The 25,891-nt window shown below is 37.0% G+C and overlaps 1 protein-coding gene across 4 annotated transcripts in view; it reads right to left on the bottom strand.

The window, feature by feature from the left end:
• si:dkey-92j12.5 (multiple PDZ domain protein) overlaps window positions 1-25,891 on the bottom strand; it is a 49,078-nt gene that overhangs the window by 11,170 nt on the left and 12,017 nt on the right. For all 4 annotated transcript variants that reach the window (XM_041981814.1, XM_041981813.1, XM_041981811.1 and 1 more), the window contains exons 18-27: window positions 24,957-25,124; window positions 21,894-22,017; window positions 18,992-19,190; window positions 9,388-9,693; window positions 7,734-7,931; window positions 5,699-5,876; window positions 4,041-4,151; window positions 2,695-2,760; window positions 2,135-2,206; window positions 1,560-1,656 (exon numbers count right to left, since the gene is read on the bottom strand). In XM_041981814.1, the coding sequence (XP_041837748.1) occupies window positions 1,560-1,656; window positions 2,135-2,206; window positions 2,695-2,760; window positions 4,041-4,151; window positions 5,699-5,876; window positions 7,734-7,931; window positions 9,388-9,693; window positions 18,992-19,190; window positions 21,894-22,017; window positions 24,957-25,124 (1,519 nt within the window). The remainder of the gene's footprint in view (window positions 1-1,559; window positions 1,657-2,134; window positions 2,207-2,694; window positions 2,761-4,040; window positions 4,152-5,698; window positions 5,877-7,733; window positions 7,932-9,387; window positions 9,694-18,991; window positions 19,191-21,893; window positions 22,018-24,956; window positions 25,125-25,891) is intronic.

Below are 25,891 nucleotides of genomic sequence, written 5' to 3' on the forward strand. Positions count from 1 at the left end.
ACCATGCTCGGTTTTAGGCTGTCAAAAGTGAGATTCTCACCATAATGTCTTCTGGTTGAGTCGTGTCCTTTGATAAAGCTAAAGTTAAATGAACAACATACAGCCTTACTCTTTTTCCTTAAAATAGGGACAATTTGTAGACATTAATCACAATGGCTCTTAATGTTCAAAGCCTCTGCAACCCCCTGTCCTCTGTGGGGGACATCTTGGGGGAGTCCCAGACCCCAGGTTGGGAACCACTGCTCTATACAACACAGCCATGGAACAACAGAATATGTTTAGTGAAAAACATCTTCAACTCCAATGCAAGACAGAAAGGTACCATTCGTGCCAGGAGTCATTAACCAGAACAAAGTATCTTCTAAGTCTTCTTCTAAATAATATTGTTTTTCTTAAAAACTGCAAAAAACTTAAAATTTCCCTTTGGGATTAATAAAGTATTTTTAATTTCATTTAATTTCTGACTGAGCAGGGGAGAAATGATGAGGAGTGCCGTCTTCCAGCACATCAGTCTTGTATCTGTTGGCAGCAACTCTTCCCAAAAATCTTAGGACAGAACCGCGATTCCCACCATACAGCATCCTCTCTTGTTTTAACAACAGCAATTGTAGTATGAGATTTAGCATCATCTTTGTGAAATATGCAGTGCTGTCTGGATGGAGGATTAAACCTGTTAATACCTTACAGCACTTCCAGATGTGGAAGATATCAGTTCTATAGGCTCTAATGCAGCCCCATAGGATGACAGATGCAGGCTGTTGAACTGGGAAGATGATTTTGTTTCTGGATTGTATTCACATAAAAATTCTTCTTTGGATTACAGAGCTTTGACCTGCTGTTGTAGATGGCATACGAAACTATGTTCTCAGACAATGATTTATGGAAGTGTTTGTGAGCCTGTCTGTCTATTTTTGGTGTATTGGTGCCTGCGCCCCCCCAACACACACACCACCTCTCCACCCCCTTCCCCCTCAAAAATCACAGACATACAGCAGTGATTTTTCTAAGAGTCCCCCGTGTTATAAAATCTCTTCAGAGTCTCAGAGTTTCTTTTTTTTTTATAATATTGCATACCTTAAATGGTGGAAAAGAACTAAAATTGCTCCACACACTGTAGATATTGCAACATCTTAGTTGCAAAATCTTGCTCTAGGAGTTTCTTTATAGTATCACTTACTTTTTAAATCTTTGTTGCCAACTTTGTAACTTTTTGAGAGTTTTAGGTGCCATTATGTTCAAGATTTCCTGAAATTTGTAAAATATCTCAATTACTGCATTTAATATATTTACTATGTTTTATTGTGAATAAAATATGGGTTTATGAGATTTGAAAATCATGGCTTTAACACAGTGTCCCAGCTTTTTTGGGAAATGTGTTTGTGAATGGGATTAAAATAATTCTGAATTTTGTTTCAAATTGAATGTATGCAAATTTTATGAAATGCTTAGAGAAATAGCAACAGCTTAAAATAAATGTGTACATATGAAGTCCCCTGTCTCTCCAGGCTTGGTGGGATCCTTGCTTATGTCTATGTGATGTACTCATGAGGCCCACTTACTCCTGCTGGTGTCGTCCCCATCTTCTGCTACCATTGTGACTGGCGTGACATTCGCAGGGCTTTTCTGATCCATCTTATCCGATGTTGGTGAAGGCGCCTTGGGAGAAGTTTTGCATTATTAAAAGGTAGAGTTTGAGAAGCCTCAGGGGTCCTTTAGGCATGAGTTGGATGACCCCTGAGGCTTGTTCAGAGCGCTTGATGAAGCAACGGCTTGGGGGGGTTCGACTGATGAAGAAGATGAATTAATAAACACAGTTTTAACATCAGCTAAAAATAACATGAAAGATGACCAGAATCATGCATTATTTTGTAGCAAACTTACAAGTGCATGGGAAAATAACTTCAAAAGAATGTACTGTCTATTTAGAGTTATGCATCTCCATCAAAGGGAAAAAACAAAGGATTTTAACAAACAAGGTAGCTGCAAGGGACTTTGAACTATAGGGGTTCTATTTACAAATATGCAAGTTAATTACTTTTTGCAAGTTGGTTAGATGCAAACACAGGACTGCTTTTAATATGCTGTACACTCGCGGTAAAACACACACAGACACATATAATAACACTATACCAACCTTAAAGGGGGTGGGAGTGAAGGGGTTTGCAGGGGAGAGACTAAGGAAAAGACTGCTGAGAGTATCTGCTTCCTAAAATCATGCAGGGAAACATAGAGGTAGTTCTGTACACATTGATAGACAGAAATCTACCACTCACAACAATAATAATAAATAATAATAATAATAATAATAATAATAATAATAATAATAATAATAATAATAATAATAATAATAATAATAAACCTTTTCTTCAGCCTTTTTGGATTGCTATGTGGGTGTTACTGAATCATCACTCTATATATAATATATTACATATATAACACTCCATACAGTCTGGAAAAAGAAATGTAGAAAACTGAGTAAGAAAAGTTGTGGTGTAAAGTTGTCAGTGAGGTCTTGCTGTACTGTAGTTACAACTTTTTGTCTTTGCAGAGTTCCGTTCATGTTTTGATGCACATCAAAACACTACATTTGAAAAGCAGTGCAAAAGAATCATTATCTCATGCTGCAGTAAACATTTAACCTCAGATCAGAAGAGGAAACCAGGACATGAAACACAGAGAAAGAAGCTGCTTTACCTTGCTGTTGTGTGAGTTGGACAATGACGTTGGACTTAGTCTTTCATGATTGAAGACTGAAGAAGACTATTGGCAAAACACAAGATGCAGTTGAGTCAGATGAAAACCAGCAATATATTACTTTAAAACCTGGTTATAACCTTGAACACATTATCAGTCGCAGATATTTAATAGGTCTCCAGTTGACAGCATATTGTCATGTTAAGAAAACTTTTAAATGCTTTTTAATACACTGCACACTATTCCCTCTATACATATTTAAGTTGAGGTTAAATGTGAGTTTTGATGCACCCAAACCCAGCTGTTATGTAATGGAAAATATGTATGTAAATATTTAATGGTGCACCATCTTTAAATATTAAAGTATCAGATATCAGGGCATAATGAATAATCTTTTGATCCTTAAGAGGTTTAAATTAAGCAAACACATCAGATAAAAAGCAACAAATGAAGTATTACATCTCATTATTTGTTTAACACAACTAAGCTTTGAAAGACTTAATCGGAGTGAGAAAAATTAAGCGCTTCTGGCTCATTATCTTGTTGAGCCACCAAATCCAAATTATCAGCCCACCACCACTGTGTTTGACAGTTGGTGTGAAATGTTTGTGCTGATATGGTGTGTTTGTTTGTGTATTTTTTGCCAAACATCTCCAATTTAATATCATCTCATAGTTTTTCCAGAAATCCAGTGGTTTATCAGGATGCAAACTTGCATACCTAAGAGATGCTGCTTTGTTCTTTTTATATAGTCTGACTTGATGTTTAACTTACCGAGACTCCTGAGAAGACTGGCAACCTTGTACTTGTAAATCATCCTTCCAAATGTGGAATGATGGACATTAAACTGCTTTGAAATGACCTTATGGCTCTTCCAAGATTGATGGGAAGTAACAGTTCCTTCTTTTGAGATAATTGCAGATTTCTTTCCCCCACTGCAATGTATTTACACATGCCTGAAAGTCCTACACCAGCAACATGCCAAAACATTTGCTTTTATAATGGTGCTCACACCTGCTGATGATCAGTTAATCAGGTGTATTTGAATAGCAGCATCTGTCGCTGATTTAATTCCGGTGGATGCAGTAAGAATTATTTTTTCAGACACTGATTTTGCATTTTTGTTTTAATTTAGTTAAATAAATAATTATAGAATCTAATATATCACCTGTGGTTTTATTTACCTAAATTCAAAACCTACGAAGGAAAAGATGATCCCTTTTTTGTTGTGAGACTTATGTTAAACTTTATAATTAACACAGGATGTATTTTCTTTTTCACATAACCATGACTAAAAGGAAGCATTCTAAGACAACAGATTGTTGATTGTTTCTGTGATGCCTCACCGAAGATTTTAGCTGCCCAGACTGGACGACAAGTACCACAGTGTCTCCAGCCCTGCGGATGGCCTCTACTGCCTGCTCATGGCTGGCATTTCTTACGTCCACACCACTCACCTTGGTCAAGAAAAAAATATGTCACCATACATGCAATTAGTATTTGTCACAGTGTGGCCAGTGTAGGCCTTTTTCTTTTGTAAAAGATTAACTTAGAAACTCTTTAGATGAAGTGTGTAAATTAGTTTATTTTTTTATGAGTAATCTTAACTCTTCAACTCCAGTTGCATTAAAACTCAGTCAATTGTAAAACTGCTGGCGATGAAGTCGATTCAATGACAGCTACTGAGAAAGGATGAGGAAAAATATATGACAGCTGACCCCCTTTGTGTGTCTGTTTTATACAAACAGGTCAACAATAGTACAACAGAATGGCATGTTTTCCAGGCTTCATCTGCCCAGTGTTAGTATGTCTGTACTCACAGCAGCCTTATTTTTATTTATTTTTTATTTTTTTCTTTTCCTAGCTGATGGGAGTGGAATTTGACATGGTCCTTTGCTGTTATAGCCCATTTGCCTCAAGGTTTGACATGTTGTGCATTCTGATGCCTGTTTGCTCATCTTACTTGCAAAAAAAAAAAAAAAAAAAAAGTTATCCGGGTTACAGTAGCTCTGCTGTCTGCTCAATCCAGCCAGAAAATTTTCTGTTTTACCTGAGATCAGCAGCTTTACAAACAAACATGTTTTACATTAAAAGACCATATTTTGCTCCAACTTGGACAGCAAATGTGGATAGAAAGTACTGATCTTAAATGATTTTACTCTTTCTAATTGTGTCAAATGAATGCATTCATAACCAAATTTGTGAATTATGTAATAATGTGTGTACAACTTTAGTTAAATATGATGACAATTAAGATAATTGTTCGACCTTTATCCTTTGATAGACAATAAGTTAAAACATTTTAAATGACATAACTGTTCATACATGTTTCAAATTCTCATCCAATCATTAGCTTTGAATTCAACCAAGATTACAAACAACACCAAACTTTTGCTGTAGAAAACATACATACATTCACAGGCCACATTATTAGATCCACCTGTTTAATTGCCTCTTAGCACAAGCAGCTAATGAGCCAATCACATGACATGAACTCAATGGATTTAGGCATGTACACATGGTCAAGACAACTTGCTGAAGTTTAAAGGTCCCATATTTTGCAAAATTCCCTTTCGAAAGGTTTTTCTAACAGTCATATGTGTCCTCATAGCCTGTGTGGCAGTATGGAGGCAAAATCTTCATGAGGAATGACTCGGACACCTGTATGCCCTGAAGAATGAAGACAGTTCTGAAGGCAAAAGGCACTAGCACTGTACTAGCATGGTGTCCCTAACAAAGTGGCTGGTGAGTGTACAGTGTTGTACATGCTAATTCAGCAACCACACACATCATTATTTCACTTTTCAGTTTCTGCCTTGCTCACAGACTCTCTGATGTACATGCTCACTAATAAGCACACATTTGTTATCTTCATTAACTGATACATGTGTCTCCTTCTTTGTCTCTACAACACACCATTACACGTCAGGTCAGGTCCACACACACACACGCACACACACACACACACACACACACACCTACACACACACACACAGACACATACCTCGAGAATCCTGTCTCCAGTCCTTAGGGTGCCATCCCGTGTGGCTGGGCTGTCTGGGCTAATGTGTTTGATGAAGACACCCCTCATCATCTCTCCACTACTCAGTCTTCGGCCCATCCCTCTGCCTCCCATTATGCTGATGCCCAGGGATTGGCCTGGTGCTCGTGTCAGTATCACACTAAAACATGGAGCAGGGTGAATTCTCATTTATTGTAAAACTTGGTTATCCATCTACAAGTCAGCTACAGTGATAAATATTGGTTGAAAATATGATATTTGTGCTAACATGCACAAGATCTCTGGCAGGCACAAGAAGACAATCAAAGCAATGTGTAATACTTTTTTCATAGATTTTCATCTCTACTGCTTCGAACCACTTATTGCGTTTCTGAGATTAGGGCAAAGCAATGCAATGTTATAATTGCCAGGGAGATGCACAAAACTTGTTTGTTTTTTTTTGTGTACAGGGCATGTTATATTATTTATCCAAGAGGGATACAGTCACAAATGCAATAAACACGAGCTGAGAAACATAACCTCTTTCTCTGAATCTTAAAAAACCTGAGCACGAAGAAGTCTGCTCTGCTGCTCTACTCCTGCTGCGAACATAATTGTGCACTCTCGAATTCTCTAAAGCTTTCTCCAGTGCTGTGAAACAGTTTCACACTAGAATGTGTAAGGCCTATGTATGTCTACTCTGCAAAATGCAGCACTTTTACAATATGAACTTGAAAATTGTGAAATAACTTTCAGGAGTTTCAATTCAGTTCAATTCAATGACAGTGACAATGTCAGGGAAAAAAACACTCCCTTTCAACAGGAAGGAAAAACCTCTGGCAGATCTCGGTTTAGGGAGGGAGGCCATCTGCCTCAACTGGTTGAGAGTGGAGAGGACAGGGAAGAGGGTTCAAAAGTGACCATAACTTTTAGTCAAGGAGACCGGCTAAGAGAAAAGAAGCTCAATCATTCAGTTATCTGCTTACTCATTTTATCTGCTATGATGCCTGACAGGAGCTTAGTGTTGTACAGAGGCACATTATTGGCTAATAGCTGGATGGAACTGCCTCCTTCTGGGGATCATTCATGATCAGGACTGTTGAATCTTGGGCAAGCCATCAAGGGTGGTTCCCATCCATTAGCAACTGATTCATTTGTGCTGCAAAGTGTTCATGGAGTGAAGGTAGTTTTTTTTAAGGTAGTAGTCTAAGTCTTAATATTTGAGACACTAGCTTGGGGTCTGCCACTGTGATAGTTACCGATTCTTGTTCTTTGAGATTGTTGTAGTCTGCTTGTAGATCCACTTGCCATGAAGCACTAAAGTTATGTGATACTTTTCTCTTACACATACTCTCCTGTACTGTTCAGTCTCAGTCCTGGATGGATCTATTCTCATCTTACTACTCGGCCATTGAGAGTACACTTTGGATGGTTCGGTGGAGAACATCTTAATTATCCCCTTGGTTTCTGCTTCACTGGTCTATCTTCTCAGGTGGGTAGCCAGAGCTGTGAGCCTTTGTTTGGTAGTTTCCAGTGCCTAAGGCATGGCCATCTTGTTGTATTTTCTAAAAAGGTCTTTTGTCATTGGACCTTTCGGCTGTTCAGACAGCTGGCTAACTTCTGTTCATGTTGCTTTCTAAACTTCTTCTCCATGGGAAACATTGCCCCTTATTACCCCTTCTGTTGTTTGTTATCTCATAGCCAAGCACCATAAGGATCACTACTGCTGTGGTGTACATCAGCTTATGGTTATAAATAAATACTACAGGGTTGCATCATATTACTTGAATGCATATTCATACAGAGGAACATGCAATGTAAAACATTACAATCTCACAATTTTTAAGCCTCAAATGACTATGATTTGAACATGTGGGCAAAGGTGCCCATTATATCTCACATATACTTAATTTTTTACGAGACTGGTCTGAGTGCAGGGGTTATGTTGTTGGCATTGTGGATAGATTTTGGAAAACAGCAGAAAATGTAAAATCTCAATGAAATTACAATTATTACTAAAATCACTTGTTTCACTAACCTTCTAGATTGATCCCAAGACACTGTGGCGTCACAATGAAGCTCTTCATGTCCTTCTTCTTTACCATCCAGCTTTATCTGCACTTCTGGTTTTGGTGCTTCCACATCTGCATTCATCTTGTCCCCTTTGTCCTGCACAATGCCTCCATATTTTTCCTCTTCCTTATTCTTTTGAGGTAAAGCTTTTGGAATCTGCCAACTGGCGGTGAAGAAAAGATTCAGGAAGAAATAAGTTGGATTTTATATAATTCAGAGTGTAAATCCTTATGATTCACCACTGCCAAAAGCTCAATGAAACATTCTTTTGCTGCACAGTCTCAGATGTGGGAATTTGCTGTTTAGTGTAAAGCAAATCGACTTTCTTTATGCTTTTAGCTTTTGTAATTTGTAATGCTTTTTAGACATTTTATAAAATAGTATTTTTTTTAATATAATATGATTAAATCACTAGTTAGTAGTGAGAGTCCTAATTCTCTGAGTTAAAGAGCAACATCCCTCAGCAGAATTGCAGAAGATAGTAAGGTATTACGGTGTATTTTACTTTTTTTTTTAAAGATATCCAAGACACAAGGTCAAAATAGTGACTATTAAGCCTCAAGAAGCTGCTCTTAATGATAAATAGCCCTGAATTGACAAATTTTCTGCCTTTGAGGTCACAGCAAGATAATGTCTTTACCTTTACATGTCTGTGTAGTTGTTTTAACATATACAGTTTCTCTGTTTAAAGTTTATATAGTGTGTAAGAGTGAAAAAAAATGCTGTAGAGATGGAAAGGTTTTTTTTTTTTTTCATGAATATGTTTAACGGTGGAGAGCTGTAATAAGCCCAAGGATGTGAGTGATAGTAGTGTTATCTGCACAGCAGGAGCTAGCAGCCAGTTAATGTTCAGAAGAGGGCAGAACAAATGGTTCTACCAAGGCTGAAAAAGAGCGGCCAGGAGAGGGGGATACGGACCAGGCAGGGAGGAGAAGCAATATGAGGGGAAGAGCAAGAGAATTGGACAAGATGACAGAGGGTAAGATGAAAGACAGATGTAAGCACACACAGACAAAGAGATAGAGACGTGATTGAGCGATAAGAGAGAAGAAAAGGCTGCAGAGAGAAAAGCAGAGGCATGAAGATGGAGTGAAAGTAGGGATAGACAGAAGCGAAACGATTCATTTTCGCTGACAGTCAGCACTGAGGTCTATAAGCGAACAGCTAAATATAACTCAGAGATTCAACATTAAGAGAAGCTTTTGACTTTACTGCAGAAACGAATAGAGTAAAAATATGGATTGTTAGGAACTCACGCTGAGCTGGTGTTTGCTAAAATACTATGTTTTTCATAAAAATGGTTAATTACAAAGACAGATTAGACCTTAGATCATTGAGCTGCTGGGTCAATGATTGATGTAATACAGTAAAAAAAAAGAAAAAGAAAAAGAAAAAAAACTCATGCTGTAAACCACAAACCCGACAGTTATTTTGCCAAAGAACTTAAATGTATAACAACCTCATGGTCTGGATTCACTGCACCTAACATGTCAATTTGTAATAAACCAAGAGCCTCAAAGTCCAATAAAATCTTGGACAGGTTTATATTGCACTCTGGGGACCAAGAAGGTATTAGGTTTCCATGAATAACAGACTGAAGCCATTGGCTCTTAGATTACCTTAAGTCTGAGGCCGGGGTGATGGTAGGGACTATGGCTGGGCCTTTAAATGGAGCTTTAAATGAAGCAGAAGGTCTGACTGCGGCGGGATCTGGAGTTGCAGCTTTAAATTTGACTGAGGCAGATGGTTTGAGCTTGGATGAAGCCAGGGGGCTGGAGGATCTGGCTGGGGCTGATGTAGGCTCAGGAGAAGGAGCTGGTAAGATGGGTGAGGAGGAGGCGCTGTCTGTCGAGATGGATGCCAGAGGGGGCAAACACAGGCGAGTTCGGTGTTCATCCACCTGGTTAGCTGGAACGTAAGTTATACTGAAAGTGGGGGTGAAGTGAAAACATGTTAGACATTAATCACTTTGTCTAGTCCTCTCTTAAAAGATTATTCATTGTGAAGAGAGTATGACAATAATGGCATATTACAGATTCAGTCAGAGTAAAGCAAATTCAGAGACTTGAAAGCGTGTTAACGATTAGGTCACCTGAAGCTCATGTGGATTGTTAAGTTTTAATTTGTGATGTGTGACAGCTAATGATTACATGAAAATGCTAACTATAATTTGAGAAATGTATTATAACAACTGCTTTGTCCAAACACAAGTTGACACGAGAGGTTAGAAACACAGAACTGTCACAACCCGCTCAAAGCTGCCATATTTAAGTAACTCCACGGCAACTGTGGATTTTGAGAATAACTGAGTTGGTGTGGGTAAAATATGGGAATACTTAAAAGTAAAATATGTGCAATCTAGAGATTTAATGCAACACACTGCAGTTCAGGCATGTATTATTTCCAGGAATAATCAGGCTTGTACATAAGGTATATTTTTTTAAAATCGCTAACGGCAATGCTGTTGAAGAGATGCAGCGTTGGCCACGACAGTGTTCACAGCTAGCCTGGCTTTTTATGAAATGCTCTAAAAAATGATTAATTTCTAATTAAATAAAGGAAAACATCAGATGGAGAGATACTCTGCGCTTCAATGACTGAGAAAAACTGAGCAGCAACTGAAAGCAGATGAAAGGAGATGGAACCATCAGGCAGAAAGTGTTATAAGGAAAAAACAAAACAAAACAAACAAAAAACAAACAAACAAAACAAAACAAAACAAACAAACAAACAAACAAACAAAAAAAAAGAAAGGCAAGAGCTTCATAACATGAACATGGAAAATTTTAAAAGACAAAATTATTATTTATCCTCCATGGATTCAACACTACATGTCTGCAGACAAACACGTTTTAAAAGAAATGACCAACAGCATGGTTTTAAAACCATGCATCTGAACTTCAGTGACGCTTATCCTCCTGGTTAACTATTTGGGTTTTGTGGTAGAAGTGTTTCTATTGTCATCGCTGTCTTGTTAATGTGGCTCTGATGCAAAAAATAGTAAAGATCACTGCATTTTTTACTTAAAACATTAAAATGCTAAGAACTGTGTTTTACTGAATTATGGATTCGGGCTGTTTCTGCCCAGAAATTTAAGGAGTAGATTTAAAATCCCAAATATATGAGCAGGTAAAAATGATCTTACATCTAACATTCAAATTTAGTTAATAGTCCTATCATGTAGCATCACACTTAGCATCATAGTAGCAGCTAGCTAGCTAACCTTTCTGCCTTCCACATGAAAATACATCTTCCATTGATGCCAATTTGCAGTGTGTGGACTGCCTTGTGAGCAGGGATGGCTGTGCACGAGGCAGAAGAACAAATTGTTGAAGCAAGAGCGTAAATTTGTATGACTGAGTTCAAATAGCTGGGTGCTGACCCAGAAGTGACTCTACAGGCAAATGTTAGTGACTTGAAAGTGATTTGGGTTGCCATGAGTAGCCAGTAGGTGCCAATGAGTACTGGAGTGATATATGCCCTTTTTGGCTGATCAGACACAGCATGCACTGCTGAGTTCTGGACCATCCACAGGGGCTTTACTGTGCAAGCCAAGAGAGGCGAGAGATAACCAATGGCCTTCGTGAGGAGCTAAGTGGCATTCTGAGTCAGATACAGCAGATTTTTTTTTCAACTTTTCCTTAATCTTGTAAAACACAAAGTCACATGACAGATGCATCATGGTGAGTGAAAGATATCCAGTAATATCATGATGTTTTCCCTTGGACTGTTTTATAGGTAGCATTTAAAGAAAAAAGGCAATAATGAATGAATATAGAAATTTCTCATGAATTTACAAATGTTTAAGCATCACTGTATAGCTGTACTCCAAAAAAAAAAAAAAAAAAAAAAAAAGAAAAAAGAAAAGAAAAGAAAATCTGAATCTAGATGCATGTATGGGCTTTTTGGGGGGTAAGCTTGGATATATTGATGCAATGATGCACATAGTGTGACACAACAGACATACTTTATTATTCTGTTTAAAGTGTCAATTTCTCTGTCTGGTCCATGGTAGCAGAATGAATATGGAGGACTTCTGCAGTAAGCTGTTGCAACTGAACCATGTGGACAGCCTGTCTCGTCTCAATAGAGGCAGTTTGATAGTGACAAGCCCTCCTTCTTCTGAGTCTTACTCTGAGGCTGCCAAGGCAACTCATCCTCCTCCTCTTGCTCTTAGATTGTCTTAAGTGCTGTCAGAAGAAGGCAGAGAGAGCATGTGTATGTGCAAATGAGTGTTTAGGTGTGCATGTGCATGTGCATGCGGAGGGGAAGGAAAAAAAAATAGATGTGTGTTCATCTTTGTGTGTTGTGTGTGCAAAGCATCCACGAGAGGCTCTTTAAAACACTCTTTTTTTTCTTTCAGAAATACACTGTTCAAGGTGAGATGAGTGATGAATTATTCAGAGATATTTCCCAGAGCAGGAAAAAGGTGTTTTTGGAGGTTAGACCATTGAAAGGCTGTGCATGCTTTTGTTAATGTGCATATATGTGTGCCTTTAAAAGCAAGAGAGAGAGAGAAAGTGAGTGGGTGTTCTGCAGGGCAGAGGGATGGTGGAGGTGGAGCACATCCCCAATCAGCCAAACAAGCATTCTCGATGTGGAGTCATAACTGCTGATGTTATGACAAGAAACAATTTACTAAAATTTCCCTTCAGGCAGCCTTTAAAATTTCATCATTTAATTTAAACATGACCAGAGTCCCTCAGCCAGCTGTGACAACAGCATCTAAAAACAGGTGATGATGCAGATCCAAAGTGAGACCAAACCGTTTATCTGTGGAGATGCAGTGCAAGTCATGTTTCTGACTCTCTACAGTGCAGATATTTATATTTATTACATGTACTTGTTCGTTCTTGTCAAAGAGACTGGAACGATCTGCTTGGATGAATCTGAAAATGTGAGTGGAATTCAATTACATTTCTAGCAGCCGATTGTTCTCTGCATTCCCAAAAGATTTTTCTATTTTCTCTCAAAATCAACAACTCCAGCTCTTGTGTTTTATTTATTTATTCATTAATTTTTTTTGTATAGATGTGTTTAAACTATGATGAGACAAAAATGCCCATGAATTTAATATAACTAACTGTGCTAAATAAAATCATGTCCTACTTTAAACCCCTGGGGTGTCTACAGACAGGATGACTAGAAAAGCACTCGGTTGGTAATTTTGGTTGTTACATTACATCTTTGGCACCAGCACATTTATTTATTCAGTTATTCATAAAACTTTAACTTAAATCCTTCAGAAATTTGAAATTTAATGGCAAGATTAAGAAACGAAAGAGTGGAAGCTATTGCCATATTCTATTTTGAGTGCATGAGTATGGCTAAACAACCCAATCTCATAGCAAAATAGGTGCACAACAAAAATGGTTGCATTCATACTGAGGCACAAGAATCAAGTTCCTTTTTTTGTAGCATATTGCACCACTTTCACAGTGATATACTTCAGTAGGAGGTTTGTTTGAGTCTGGAACATGTTTCGGTCTTTCAGATGGGTGAAATTCACCAGCTAGAAAGCAAGGCTGTGTCTCATTTATGAATCCCTACTGACTCTACTAGAAGGAGTAGAGGGTGGACTCATAATGAAAGAACACTTTCAGACACTACTTGGCTCATTTTCTCTGTGCCCCTAATGACATGAATGCTGTTGCAGAACTTTAACCCAAATGCATTTCTCTGACGCACTTGAGATTATTCCAGTTTTTTTTCTTTTGTCAAATAAATAAGCACTTAACTGCTTCAAACTGATTGTTTAGTGATTTTCTGCTCTGTTCAGATCAATTCTTTCATGCCACAATTTATGCATTTTTCTCATGCCTGCATTTAAAAATGAAAACAAACTGATTGACATATATGATGGAATACAAGATCCTTCACAAGACCCTTCCCTGCTGCATTATTCTCGGTTTTCCCCCCACTTCTTGCATTTTATCTATTTTATTTTATTTTAGAGTTTGATTTCTGTTTTTATTTAATTTATTTTTATTTCTTTTAATGTTTGTTTTTTTAATGCACTTGTTGTTGCTTCCTGCACCCCACTGTAATACTTTTAATGTTTTATGTAAAGCACTGTGAATTGTCTTGTACCTGAAATGTGCTTTACAAGTAAATTTGCCTTGCTTTCATACTCTGATCTGATCATATGTAGTAGCAACAGCAATTATGTAAAAAATGTTACTAAAAACTTACAAAATCAATAAAAACTAGAAATGATCAAAATGTAAACAGAAAGTTAAAATTGTATGACTGTATGATCAGTGCTTGTATTATGGTATGTATTGTGGCATTTCATTTCCAGGTTATTGACCATAGACTGTATATTAGTGAAGCATTGTGGGATGCTCTGTGTGTGTCATGGTCTGTGAGTTTCTGTTTCATTTAGTTCTTGTTAGATTTCTGTGCTGTGTTATGTCCTCAGCCTGTTCCTTTGGTTTTCAGTTTAGGCTGTCATTGAGCGCAGGTTGAGTTGCTTCCTGTTTCATTTTGTACAATTTACCATTTTACATATTCGGTTACTCCCTGCTCCTTTCACACCCCTGGTTCCCAATCACCAAATGCTCACCCTGCTCCTTCTCTTGTCATTACACTCTCATAATATAATCTTCTTTTCTTTTTTTTGTCTGCCTGATCATTGTTTTCAGTCAATGTTGGTTTTAATTTTTTGTTGTCTTGTCCTGCCTCTCTCCCAGCCATTTGTGTGTTTCTCCTTGTTTTGTTTCGTGTTGGTTTTGAGTTTAGCTCTCTGTTTACCCTGCATTGGCAGCACTTTTTGTTAGTTTTATAATAGTCTTCATTTTGTTCGCCCATCTGCCTTCCACCTCGAAGCATTGTGTTTGAGGACTGACTCGCTTTCAGTTAAGGACTATTGACAGTGTACACTAATATATAGCCTAATGCTCACTATACATTCACAAACTGCAATGAAATGGTGAGCTCATTAAGTAGATTTCTGACACCACATTGGAAAAATGAGGTTTCTAACATATAACAGACATTGTAAGGGGGTTGATTTTTATAGAAAGCAATGATGTTTTTTTTTTTTTTTAAGTCTAATCTAGCTGTTTTGAATTCTTATGCTATTGATGGGCCAAGTTGTTCATTCAGCAGTGCCACGCCAGATTGATTAGGACAGCAGCAAGGAATTTCTAATCAATCTTTTTTTATGTATTAATGTTCTGAGCCTCTGGAGATACATATACTGACCACACCAGCAATGCAATGTTTTGAGTTTGCATTAATTTAAAGTGTGCACCTCCTCTAGCTTCACACCAGTGGAGCACTCAGTATCATCGTGTTATTTGACATTAATGCAATAAATAAGCTAGTTAAAAACAACCACAGACTGTCTAGTAAATATCAACACTGAGAAATAACCCACAGTAACAATGAAACAACACAGCAATTTTTAACAAAATGTCAGGAGACTGTATATCTAATAATTTTTTTTCTCTCCAAAAATGGGAACAAAATAAAATAAAAAAAAAGTGAGGCAAAAGTTTTGTTTATGGTACAAATCAACAGGTTATGTTTTGAGACAGTTTAAAGAACTGTTAAAAGACTGGGTTGGTTTAACGTTTCCAAATAAGATACTGTTGGGTTACCAGCTTGTTGTTAGCGCAGATGCTCATTGGCTAGTAGCAAGTTAATAGTAATGAATTGTTTTTATCTTTCCTTTTTTTTTTAAATAGTAGACACTGATATTATTGTGTTGTCTGCTGCTATCTGTCCCCTTACTTAAATCAGACTTCTTTTGGGGGGGGACACATGTCCAACCCACTTAATCACACATAAATCTCTGTATTATCAACCAACAAGCAGTGTGTTGTCAGGGATGGTGGATGATTTAATGGAATCTGCTTTCAGCTGAAAGATCAGTTTGACTCAAGGAATAAAAAGTAATGGTGTAAGTCTTAATCTTCTGTCATAAACGTTACACAAAGAGTGAGAAAAGTTGAAATTTTATGTTTGGTGGGTTAATTCTTGGCAATAAATCTTATTACATTGGAAAGCTTGTTTATTTCCCTTTCAAATGCTTTCTTTTTTTTTTTTTTTTTTACTTGTCCTGTCCAGCATTGTAGCAAACAGAATGATGGTCTGGCTGCTGTGTTATGTGGAACAAATTTGCTCTGCCAAGAGGAGCTTTATGGGTATAAGGCTGCTCTTGATAATCTTATTTTATAAATTTCTTTATTTGTATAAATATATTGTTTTATCTTATTTACATAGTTTTATGGAATTTGTGTAATCTTGCTGGACCTGACAAGAGGAGACACAAAAAAGAAAAGAAAGAAAAAAAGGACAGAAATGGAGAGAATAAAAAGGAAAGTAAAAAAAGGAAGTAGAGACAAAAATACAGTGGATAGAAGCAATGACCCTTCAATTCAACTTAACACCGGACAACCAACTGCTACACCTGTACAGAAACACAACAGAGAATTTCCTGTGGCTTTTACAGGTAAACTACGCTGACAGTCGTTAGGAGCTCTTAAAAAAATAACCAAAACAACAAGAGGGAGATGTATCACAACAGCAACAAAAATACCAAAGACACTCCAAAAATAAATAAATAGATAGATAGATAGATAGATAAATAGATAGATAGATAGATAGATAGATAGATAGATAGATAGATAGATAGATAGATAGATAGATAGATAGATAGATAGATAGATAGATAGATAGATAGATAGATAGATAGATAGATAGATAGATAAAAAAAACCTAAACAAAAATCACTTGTGCTTTCAGATTTGTAAGGAAAACGCATGTGTGGAATTAGCAGCAGAGTTGAGCCTGTGGGTTGCGCCCATGCAAATTATGCCAGATCTTCTCTGTCAATGTGTTTCTCAGAGCAGATTCTGCAACTGAGTCTTGTTTGATGTCATTTGAACGATTGAAGTCTGAAGAAATAAGACACTTTGGCAATTTAAAGGTCCCAAATTATACATATGTCACCACCTATACATATGGGGTCAATGGTATCCACTACTAGGGATAGTGGTTATGTCCCTTTGTAAGGTTACAAAAGGAAAGAGTTCAGACTCCCCCATTTGAGCACACATTCACTAAAAAGTGGAGCAAGCAAGTGAGAAAGGAAACTGAATTTTCTCATTTTTGGGCCTCATACACAGGCTATGAGGACACATATGACTGTTAGAAAACCTTTAAAAAGTGAATTTTGCATAATATGGGACCTTTAACAATTTAACACTGGACCCCTGTTAACAAACAAGGGATAGACCCACATACTCAAGTTTGCTGCCCATCCCTCTGATGCAATTTCAAAATGTGGGACTCTTTATAGTGGAAATAAACAGACTTTCCTATGGTATAAGAGTTATAGCCAAGAAGAATTGTTTCAAAGAAGAAATGATCCCCCAAACACAAATTTTCTTACTTTTTGTACAAAATGAATTATTTCCAGCTATTATTATTTCTGCACACAGTTAAGAAAGCTGAGATTAAGGATGTTGCTAATTGATTAGATACATCATTTACTATTGGATTTCTTTTTGGTTGACATCACTACTTTAATAAGAACTTCTCTGTAGCATAATAGGCCAATATGGTGCACTCTTACAGGTGTTGTAGTCATCATGTATGACCTATTCTTAGAATTGTGTGCACATGCAGCCTGTGCTTGACAGATATCTGATACAAGAGTATTCTTGTCTTACGGTTGGATGGTTACACCTTACTTTTAATGGTTAATTTGTGGTGGCTCTGCTTAACTTCAACTTGAGCACAGCTCTAATTAGCTGGAATAAGTGAAAACATCTGTGGGAGTGTGCAAGGTGTTAAAGCCCTAACATCAGAGGTCTTGATTTCATGGCAGATAATTAGTCTTGTCATGGTAACAGATGAACAGAAGTACTATTTGGGGTAGGCTCTGTTCTGCAGAAGAATGGTGCACCAGCCAAACTGTGACTACTCAATTGGTAGAATTGTTGTTTTTCTGCAAATACATGAAAATAAATAATTTGACTTTAACTTCTTTAATTTGAAATCAAACATCAGCTTTATAGTTATGTAAATAATCTTTTAATTACCAAGGTGCAGAAAAGTAAAGTTAACTGGTGGCATGTAGGTAGGTGTATTTATATCTAATTGTCAAGCAACTTTGCAGTGAAATTTAGAGGCTACATAAAAAAAATTGCATTGCTCATGTTAACTTGGAGCAAATGAACTAGTCTAGCAGGTGGTTCTACAAACTATACAGTGCATGACTGAAAAACAAGGTTATTTGATCATTTGAAACAAAACTTCGGGGGGAAAAGCACAACATTATCAACCAGCCGTGTTGTGATTTATTCTTTCATGTCATTAGAACCAATTTCCATAAAATCTTTCTATCTGTCCTAACACCCTTCAACTCAAAGAAGCTTAAAAGTGAAGTATAACTTCAAAAGATGCATCAAAGAAGCTTTACAAAATACAATAAGTGTCACAACACATAATGTGTGGGATTAATTGGGATTAATTAAATGTAGCACGATTTTATTAAATGGCATCTCTCCTGTCTCAATGTGGAAGGTTTTTACTAAATTCCTTTGCCATCTTAGTCCCTTCTGCAGGCTGATTAACAGATGCCTGCCTTCAGAATGCTACTGGCACAAAAAATGGCAATGCCATCAGTGCATTTGTCTTTGCAAAGTTTACACAAACTTCAGGAGCCAAGTAGATCTCTCTCTCTCTTTTTTAGCTCCACATCGCCTGCTGATATGTGATCATGCTCATCCATCTTCATAAAACATTTGGGACTGTGGTAAAGGAGCTAGTTGGTGCTACCAACAAAACTGTTATGTAAAAATATTGGCACAGTTTACCCGTCAAGTAGAACATTTGAAGGTAGGTCTGAGAGTCATAGGTGTATTGTACATTCATGTAGTGGTATTGCATCCTCCTTATATACAGTTACAGGTACAGAATTAGTTTGCACCTATGAATAATGGAATTCCTTGTATTTTATGAAATGGGTCCCTATTAACATTTTTATCATATCTCAACCCAGATATGTATAATTTCCCTGTTGTCATTTACTCAAAAATAATAAAAAATACATTGTTGAATGTTAGAATCTTTAATGAATGTGTTGGTGGGTTATGAAATGTTCCTTTTAAAGAATAGATGGAGAATGTGGCACTTTTTTATTTATTTTTTTGCTTTTTATTTTTTTATTTTTTTCCGAGCTCTCTACACATTGTAATTATGTCTCCTCACCTTATCTCTGGCCCTGTAACAGAGTGTCTGCGGAGCATAGCCCTGGCCTGGGCGCTGGTCAGGTTGGAGGCAGGTTCTCCGTTGATGGCCAGGATGGCGTCCCCCACCCCCAGCCTGCCATCCTGGCAAACAGAGCCCCCCTGGACCACGCTGCGCACCAGTATGCCTGAGCCATCCTTGATAGCACTCACCGACATTCCTGCCAACATGCACAAGCACACACAAACACAACCAAGCACATACAAGCACAGGTGAATCAAGGGTTGGCTAAGACTGCTTTGATTGCATGCCAAGCAGGCAGATAGTCGCCCAAACAAACACCTGACGGTGGCAATAATCAGCATAATCGAGACAGACACAAGGCAGATTATCACACAGACGTGGCCGCACCTGCTTGACATTTGCACGGCATCAGCCTCTACGGTCACACTCACATACGGTACATGGACAAAATCACGCACACTCTCACCCACACAGAGCAGAGGACACAGGTGACTCGAGGGGTAACACATGCCAGTTGCACAAACACCTGACTTTAGCAAGATCAATTTGGACACTAGGTGGATTACAACACTTCATTAATGCAAACAGGCAGAAGGAGGTAAATCACAGGCATCACACATACATGCGCAGTTTGTGCACACACATACACACTGCATTAGAGGGAATGCTATGAGAAATTAACGCAGTCTGATCTAAGGTGCTGGTGTACAACACTGCTATCTACCAACGCACATCCACAACACTATGGTTGTATATAATTTGAAGCTGGTCAAAGAAATGACTGTGCTTATTTTTGATCAAATAAATAGTTTATTGTTTTTTGTTTTAACATTTAAATTACAATACAATCATAGTGCCTGGAATACAATCAACTGGAGACATAACCACTGCCACTTACAGGACAAACAAGAGACAAATTTCAAAGACAATACTTTGAAGAAATTACGCTGAATTTTTTCAAAATCCAAAAGTACTGAAGTACTATAACACTTAGTCAAAATACATATACTTTTACAAATTCTGCTAAAAGAATAGTTAAGTAAAATTAATGGAATTTTCCCTTTCTATAAGAAATAAAAAACGTGTTTTGATCGCAACAACACAAGCACAGGTTCACAACAACTGGATCACACAATTCAGGAATAAGTAAGGACAGAGTGGGCTTATTACTGTAATTTTTTAGATGAGCAAGGCGAGAAAAAAATACCTCATTTTATTCCCTCAGTCCTTTTTCCGTAAACCTACTTTATAGCTGTCTACATTCTCATTGTTCAAACAATAAACTGTTTCTTCAATAAAACTAAGCAGAAATTCACACTAAATTTAGTAGCTTATTGCATTCGGAACCTTATTTTAAATGGAAGAAGTAATACATGAATATGCTATTTTGTTGTTATTCAAGCACTATGCATACACAGTGCAACTCTGCTAGAATAACTTACAAAAGTTTGGGCATCCCAGTCAAAATTTTTGTCACTGTGAATAGTTAAAAGAGTAAGAGAACTCATTTTGAAAGGGGCATAAAGTTAAACATAAAAGATTTTTCTTCAACATATAAAGCAAGCATTCATTTATGTTTTTAGATTTCTTACAAAATGAAGAGGAGCACTATAAAATAAATCATCTTTTGTAATTATTTTATGGCATGGGGAGCATTTTTCTAGTTGTGGGAAGAATAGATTCCATTAAACAAAGCAAATTCAGGACAAAAGCATCTATTTAAGAGCTAAAGATTAAAATAGGATGAGTTGTAAGACAAGATACAGAATACAGAGTCCAGAGGCAAAAGCTGACTTTTCTGCTGCGGCTCCTTTTGTTCCTCAACCTTAACTTAATTGAAAATCTGTGGATACTCAAAAGGGCAGTGTATTCATGATGGCTGGAAAACCTCACAAAACCAGAAGCCCTCTGTGGAAATTTATAGAATTAAAATCAGACAAATAAAACTTAAAAGATTATTAGCTGGTATTTAGAGTATTTTTACATTAATTTTTGTCTTTTACCCAATTTCTTATATTATTCTATTCCAAAAAAAGTATTATTGAGAGAAAGAAATCATTTTACCATAGTGATAATCAAAGTAAAAAAAAACTGATCAAGGGTGCCCAAACTTTTGCATGCCACAAACTGCTGGTCTATTTTTGCCCTAATGCCATAAATCTTCAAAATTAGAAAATAAATAAATAAATAAAAATCAGAAACAATCCAAATTTGCACATCCTCCACATAGAAATTTCTAGAAGACCTTGCTTTATTTTACACCACAACAAGGGGACATAAACAATTTCAAACAGATGAGACACAAAGAATGCAATGATACTGTGACCTTGATTTTCTCAACCACAAACATTTACATAATTTCAAACTCTCTTTCTCTCTCTCTCTCACACACACACACACACACACAAACACACCCATACTGTGGTGCCTTATAGCCTGTTTCCAGCATACAAATGAGTTAGTTTCTCTATGCTTTGCATAATGCCTTTAGATAAAAGTGCAGGATTGCCTGGCACCCTGTTGTTTTCCTGCCATGTTTCAGCAGCCAAACATTTGACTTGCAGTTAAGACAGAGCAATCTCATCACTGGAGTACAAAAGAAAAAAACTAAATATATAATATACCCTTGGGTTTCAATCTGACTTACAGATATACTTTTATATAACTTTAACCACTCATGTGCCCTCCTTACTATTTTCTCATCAGAACACACACACATACAGTGAACATGCATGGACTTTCACACAGCTATAATCTCCTCCCTCAGGCATGAACACATCATGTCACCACTCCTCTTCAGGGCAGTCGTCATCACCACCTCCTATTAGTGTTATTATCGCCATGCCTGCGACGTACACACACCAAGACACCATCACCATGAGAAAGATGGAGAACATACCAAGGCTACGGTTGCCCCGGACAACAGTGATTGTCCTCTCAAAGCTTGTGCGAGGTGGCAGAGGTGGAGCTTGCTGTTTACTGTCATCTTCCATGACAACGAAACGATGACGCAGCTGGTTTTCCTAAGAATGAGACAACAATGCATGAGAAAGTTAGTCTGTGCAGCACAGTAGTGCATTGAGCTAAAATGTTAAGGTAGTAATGACAACAATGTTCTCAGAAAAATGGTGTCTAAAAAAACAAAACTGACAAATGTTCAATTATTTAAACTTCAAAAGTAACTGAAATTACAGACAATCTATATATTTATTCACCTGGTTGGAGTGTTTTTCTTTTTTTGTGAATAAATTTACTAGCAACAAGACAACAGCATGACTAGGCAAGTTAAGAAAAATGTTTTTTTATTTAAATATGTGTATGATAAATGTGAATGTTAAAAGATTCAGAGAATTCAGAGAGAGAAAAGGTTGCAAACCAATATTGAAGGGTAATAGTTTTATGGTCCTTTTGCAGCACTGCATTAAAACAGACATGCATTTAACACAGTTCATTGTTGCAATCATGAGTGCAATGCTAAACTGTACTGAAATAAAGTGAAAAACCCTCTTTGTAGTCTGATGAATCAAACTAACAAATCATTTTTGGAAATCATGAACACTACATCTTCAGGGCTAAACACGGAAGGGACCATCCATCTTGTTATCAAAGCATAGTTCAAAAACTGATATTTGCGGACACATTAGTGCACATAGAATGGGTAACAATGACATCTGTGAAGGCACCATTAATCCTGAACAATAAATATGTTTGAAAGCAACATAAGCCACTCTTTAGAGGATGTCTTTTCAAAGTACTTAATGAATTCAGCAATATGATGCCAAACCACATTCTCCTAAGATTACAGCAGCATGCCTCTGAAGTGCAAAAGATTGGGTAATAATCTGCCTGTAGTACAGACCTGCCACTCACTGACAACATTTCATTAGGAAACAAAAACACAAAACAAAAGAAGCTGATGTGCAGATTCAGTTTCATACCAAACATAACAAGAAATCTCCTCAGTTCCTAAACTTGTAAAGAGAGCTGTTAAAATAATAAGTGATATAACATCTACCTTAGGCAGCATTTTTAGAAAGTTGTTGTCAGCATCATTTTAACTCGAATGCAATGAAAAATACTTAAAATAATAATTTAATTTAATTTAATTTATTTGTATTGCATATTATCATATTAAATCATATTAAAGGAAAGTACATATTCTCTGGAAAATGATCAGTTTTGACTTTTGATATGTTTTGCTTGTACTTTGTTTTTAATAAATCCAAAGTTTAAACAGCAAATGATATATATATATATATAGTTTTTTTAGATTCACATTAGTGTATTATTCTTTTTTTGTTGGAAATGGCATTTAAAACTTTTCTCACCATCTCAAGTTTCCATGATGACATTTGAACTTATAGTACTTCGAAGAGACTACAAAGTACAGTTAAAAGTGATGAAAGAATTGCTTTCATTTTTCTAAACCAATCAGTGAGAAGTGCTGGAGGAACAGTATTATTATTATTATTATTAAATAAAATCGTAACAATTCAGCCTCTTTCGACAAATCTTTAACAACTTTAATGGGAATGTAAACAATAGTTTTGAAAATGCTACAACACCCTGAACCGCTGCCAACCTGAAGATTGTGTAAATAGAAAACTTACTAAAATCAACAGGTTTTATCCTTGAAGGGCTGCAAATGTTTGTAGAAATTCTAAAATATATTCAATAAATACATTATCTGACTATTGCTGATGACTCACTCTGTATCATAGTGGTGAGCTCAACAATCAAGAGACCAACAATGAAAAAAAGATAAATATTTATCAGCATAATGCAGCTTCAAGAAAAGTAAGCGTGTTGTGTTTAGACAACCTGGCAGCGATGTCCAAAGCTATCATCACAGAAACGGTTCTTGCTCAAACCTTTTTGTGGGATGCCACCTTTCAGAATCCAATAAAAGGTCTCTTCAAATTTTTCGCCTGGTCATCAGTGGCTCTATGTCCCCCAAGGAGGGCCCTCCCCTAAGGTTGAGAAACACTACTAAGGTGAAAGCCTTTGGAATACCACTAAAATGTACAAAAATGGACAAAAGCAGACTTCCTATATCCTCCCAGGCACTTTATAAAGAGAAAGGGCAAAGAAGAGATCTTTCTACTTTTACAGGAAATACAAAGAGGACTATTGTTATGAAGCTTTCTTTGCAAAGAGCCTGTCTTTGATGAAAACAATTTGTGAGAGTCAGTGAGGCAGAACTATATGTCCTTGTGCTAAACCATATGCCATCGCAAGCAGTGCATATTTTTATTGATAGGAAATAGTTGGCAAGCAAGTAAAAGCACGTTCAAAAGGTTGCCTCAGTAGAAGTGAGTTGAGGCTACTATGCCAGTCTTTGACACCAAGCACTTTCTCTATACCTGACCGTGTGATAGTGATACAACCAGCTCTTAAGTGCCCACTATAGAACACGAACGGAGAGAACAGGCCTTGACACAATAATCTTCTTTGGAGCAGCTAAAATGGCTACCCAGAGAATCTCAGGTTTGCATGATAATGAGGATTGCTTCCTCCGTGATAGACCACACGGTCAAGAGTGTTACTGCAACTGTCACAGCAGAGACATTGCCCACTGAGCCCAAAACACTAATAAATACACTAGCAAATACTCATTTATAAGAACCCTGAAAGATGAACGTGCAAATTTTGACAATAACAAATTCTTCTGAAGTTCAAGAACCATTTATACATGTAAATTTGGACAATTTCATTCATTACAGATCTGTCCTCAGGACATGGTATGCACAGGAATTAAAATAAAATAAAATAAAATAAAATAAAATAATATTAACAGAAAAATATTAAATGTTGGTGTTATAAAGTTATATATAAACAAAGACTACTTTAATTTGAACCAAGATTATCTTCATTTCAAATCAAATGAAAGGAGATTAGTGAGGTGAAAACATGATATTTAGCTGTGGAATTATTTGTGCCATTTCTGTTTTGTATGACATACCGTGTAACACGGCTGGTAGACACTCTTGTCTTCAAAGTTCCAAGTTGTGTTGATATTAGCCTCAGCCGGCTCAGCTAGCAGGCTAATCAGAGTGTGGCTGTCTGTGTCATCGCATGAAGCCCGTGTGCTCCTCTCTGAGATGGGCGTCAAGCCGCCGCACAGTTCCAGCTGAGGATACAATATTCCAAAGTTGAAGAGTGTGGGACATAAAAAAAATAAATAAATCTGGTAACCTTTAAAAACAAAACAACACAAAAAAATCTTTATGCTTCAAAAGTGAGCAAATTAGCGCTGAAGCAAACTGGCTATGGAAGGTGACTGTAAATTAGACACCCTGTACTCCTCTTTTCTCTCCATCTGTAGTGTGGTTGAGGATTGTGTTCATCTCTCAGCTGCATTAAAAATGCAGAAGGCCTGTAACTGGAGTCGGTTCCTTGTTACTAAGCCACAGTCCACAACAAAAAGGAGGAGAAATACAATACTTTTCCAGAGAAAACATTTATTGAAGTAATTATATTGCATATTGTTGGGAAATTCTATTATGTTTTTAGTTGCCTTTCGGCTGCTTCTAAACAATTTAAAAAGGGATAATAGTAGTCAGGTGCTGATAAACAGATTAACGTCATTAATTGATCATCAGCATGTGTAAGTATCCGAAAGGACAGTCTGAAAAATCCCTACAACAGGTTTGGCTTATTTGTATGGGTTGCAGGAGAAAGTCTCCTCTTTCTAAAAACAACATGGCAGCATGGCTAAGGTTTGCAAAGTTGCATCTGAACAAACCACAACACTTCTAGAACAATGTCATTTGGACAGATGAGAGCAAAAGCAAGATGCTTGGTAATAACAGACAGCAACATGTTTACTAAAAACAAGGAGACAAAATCAGCAGAAACACCTCATACCAATTGGTAAGCACAGTGGTGGTAGGGTTA

Source organism: Melanotaenia boesemani, chromosome 4 (assembly GCF_017639745.1).
Source record: "Melanotaenia boesemani isolate fMelBoe1 chromosome 4, fMelBoe1.pri, whole genome shotgun sequence".
NCBI classification, from domain to species: Eukaryota; Metazoa; Chordata; class Actinopteri; order Atheriniformes; family Melanotaeniidae; genus Melanotaenia; species Melanotaenia boesemani.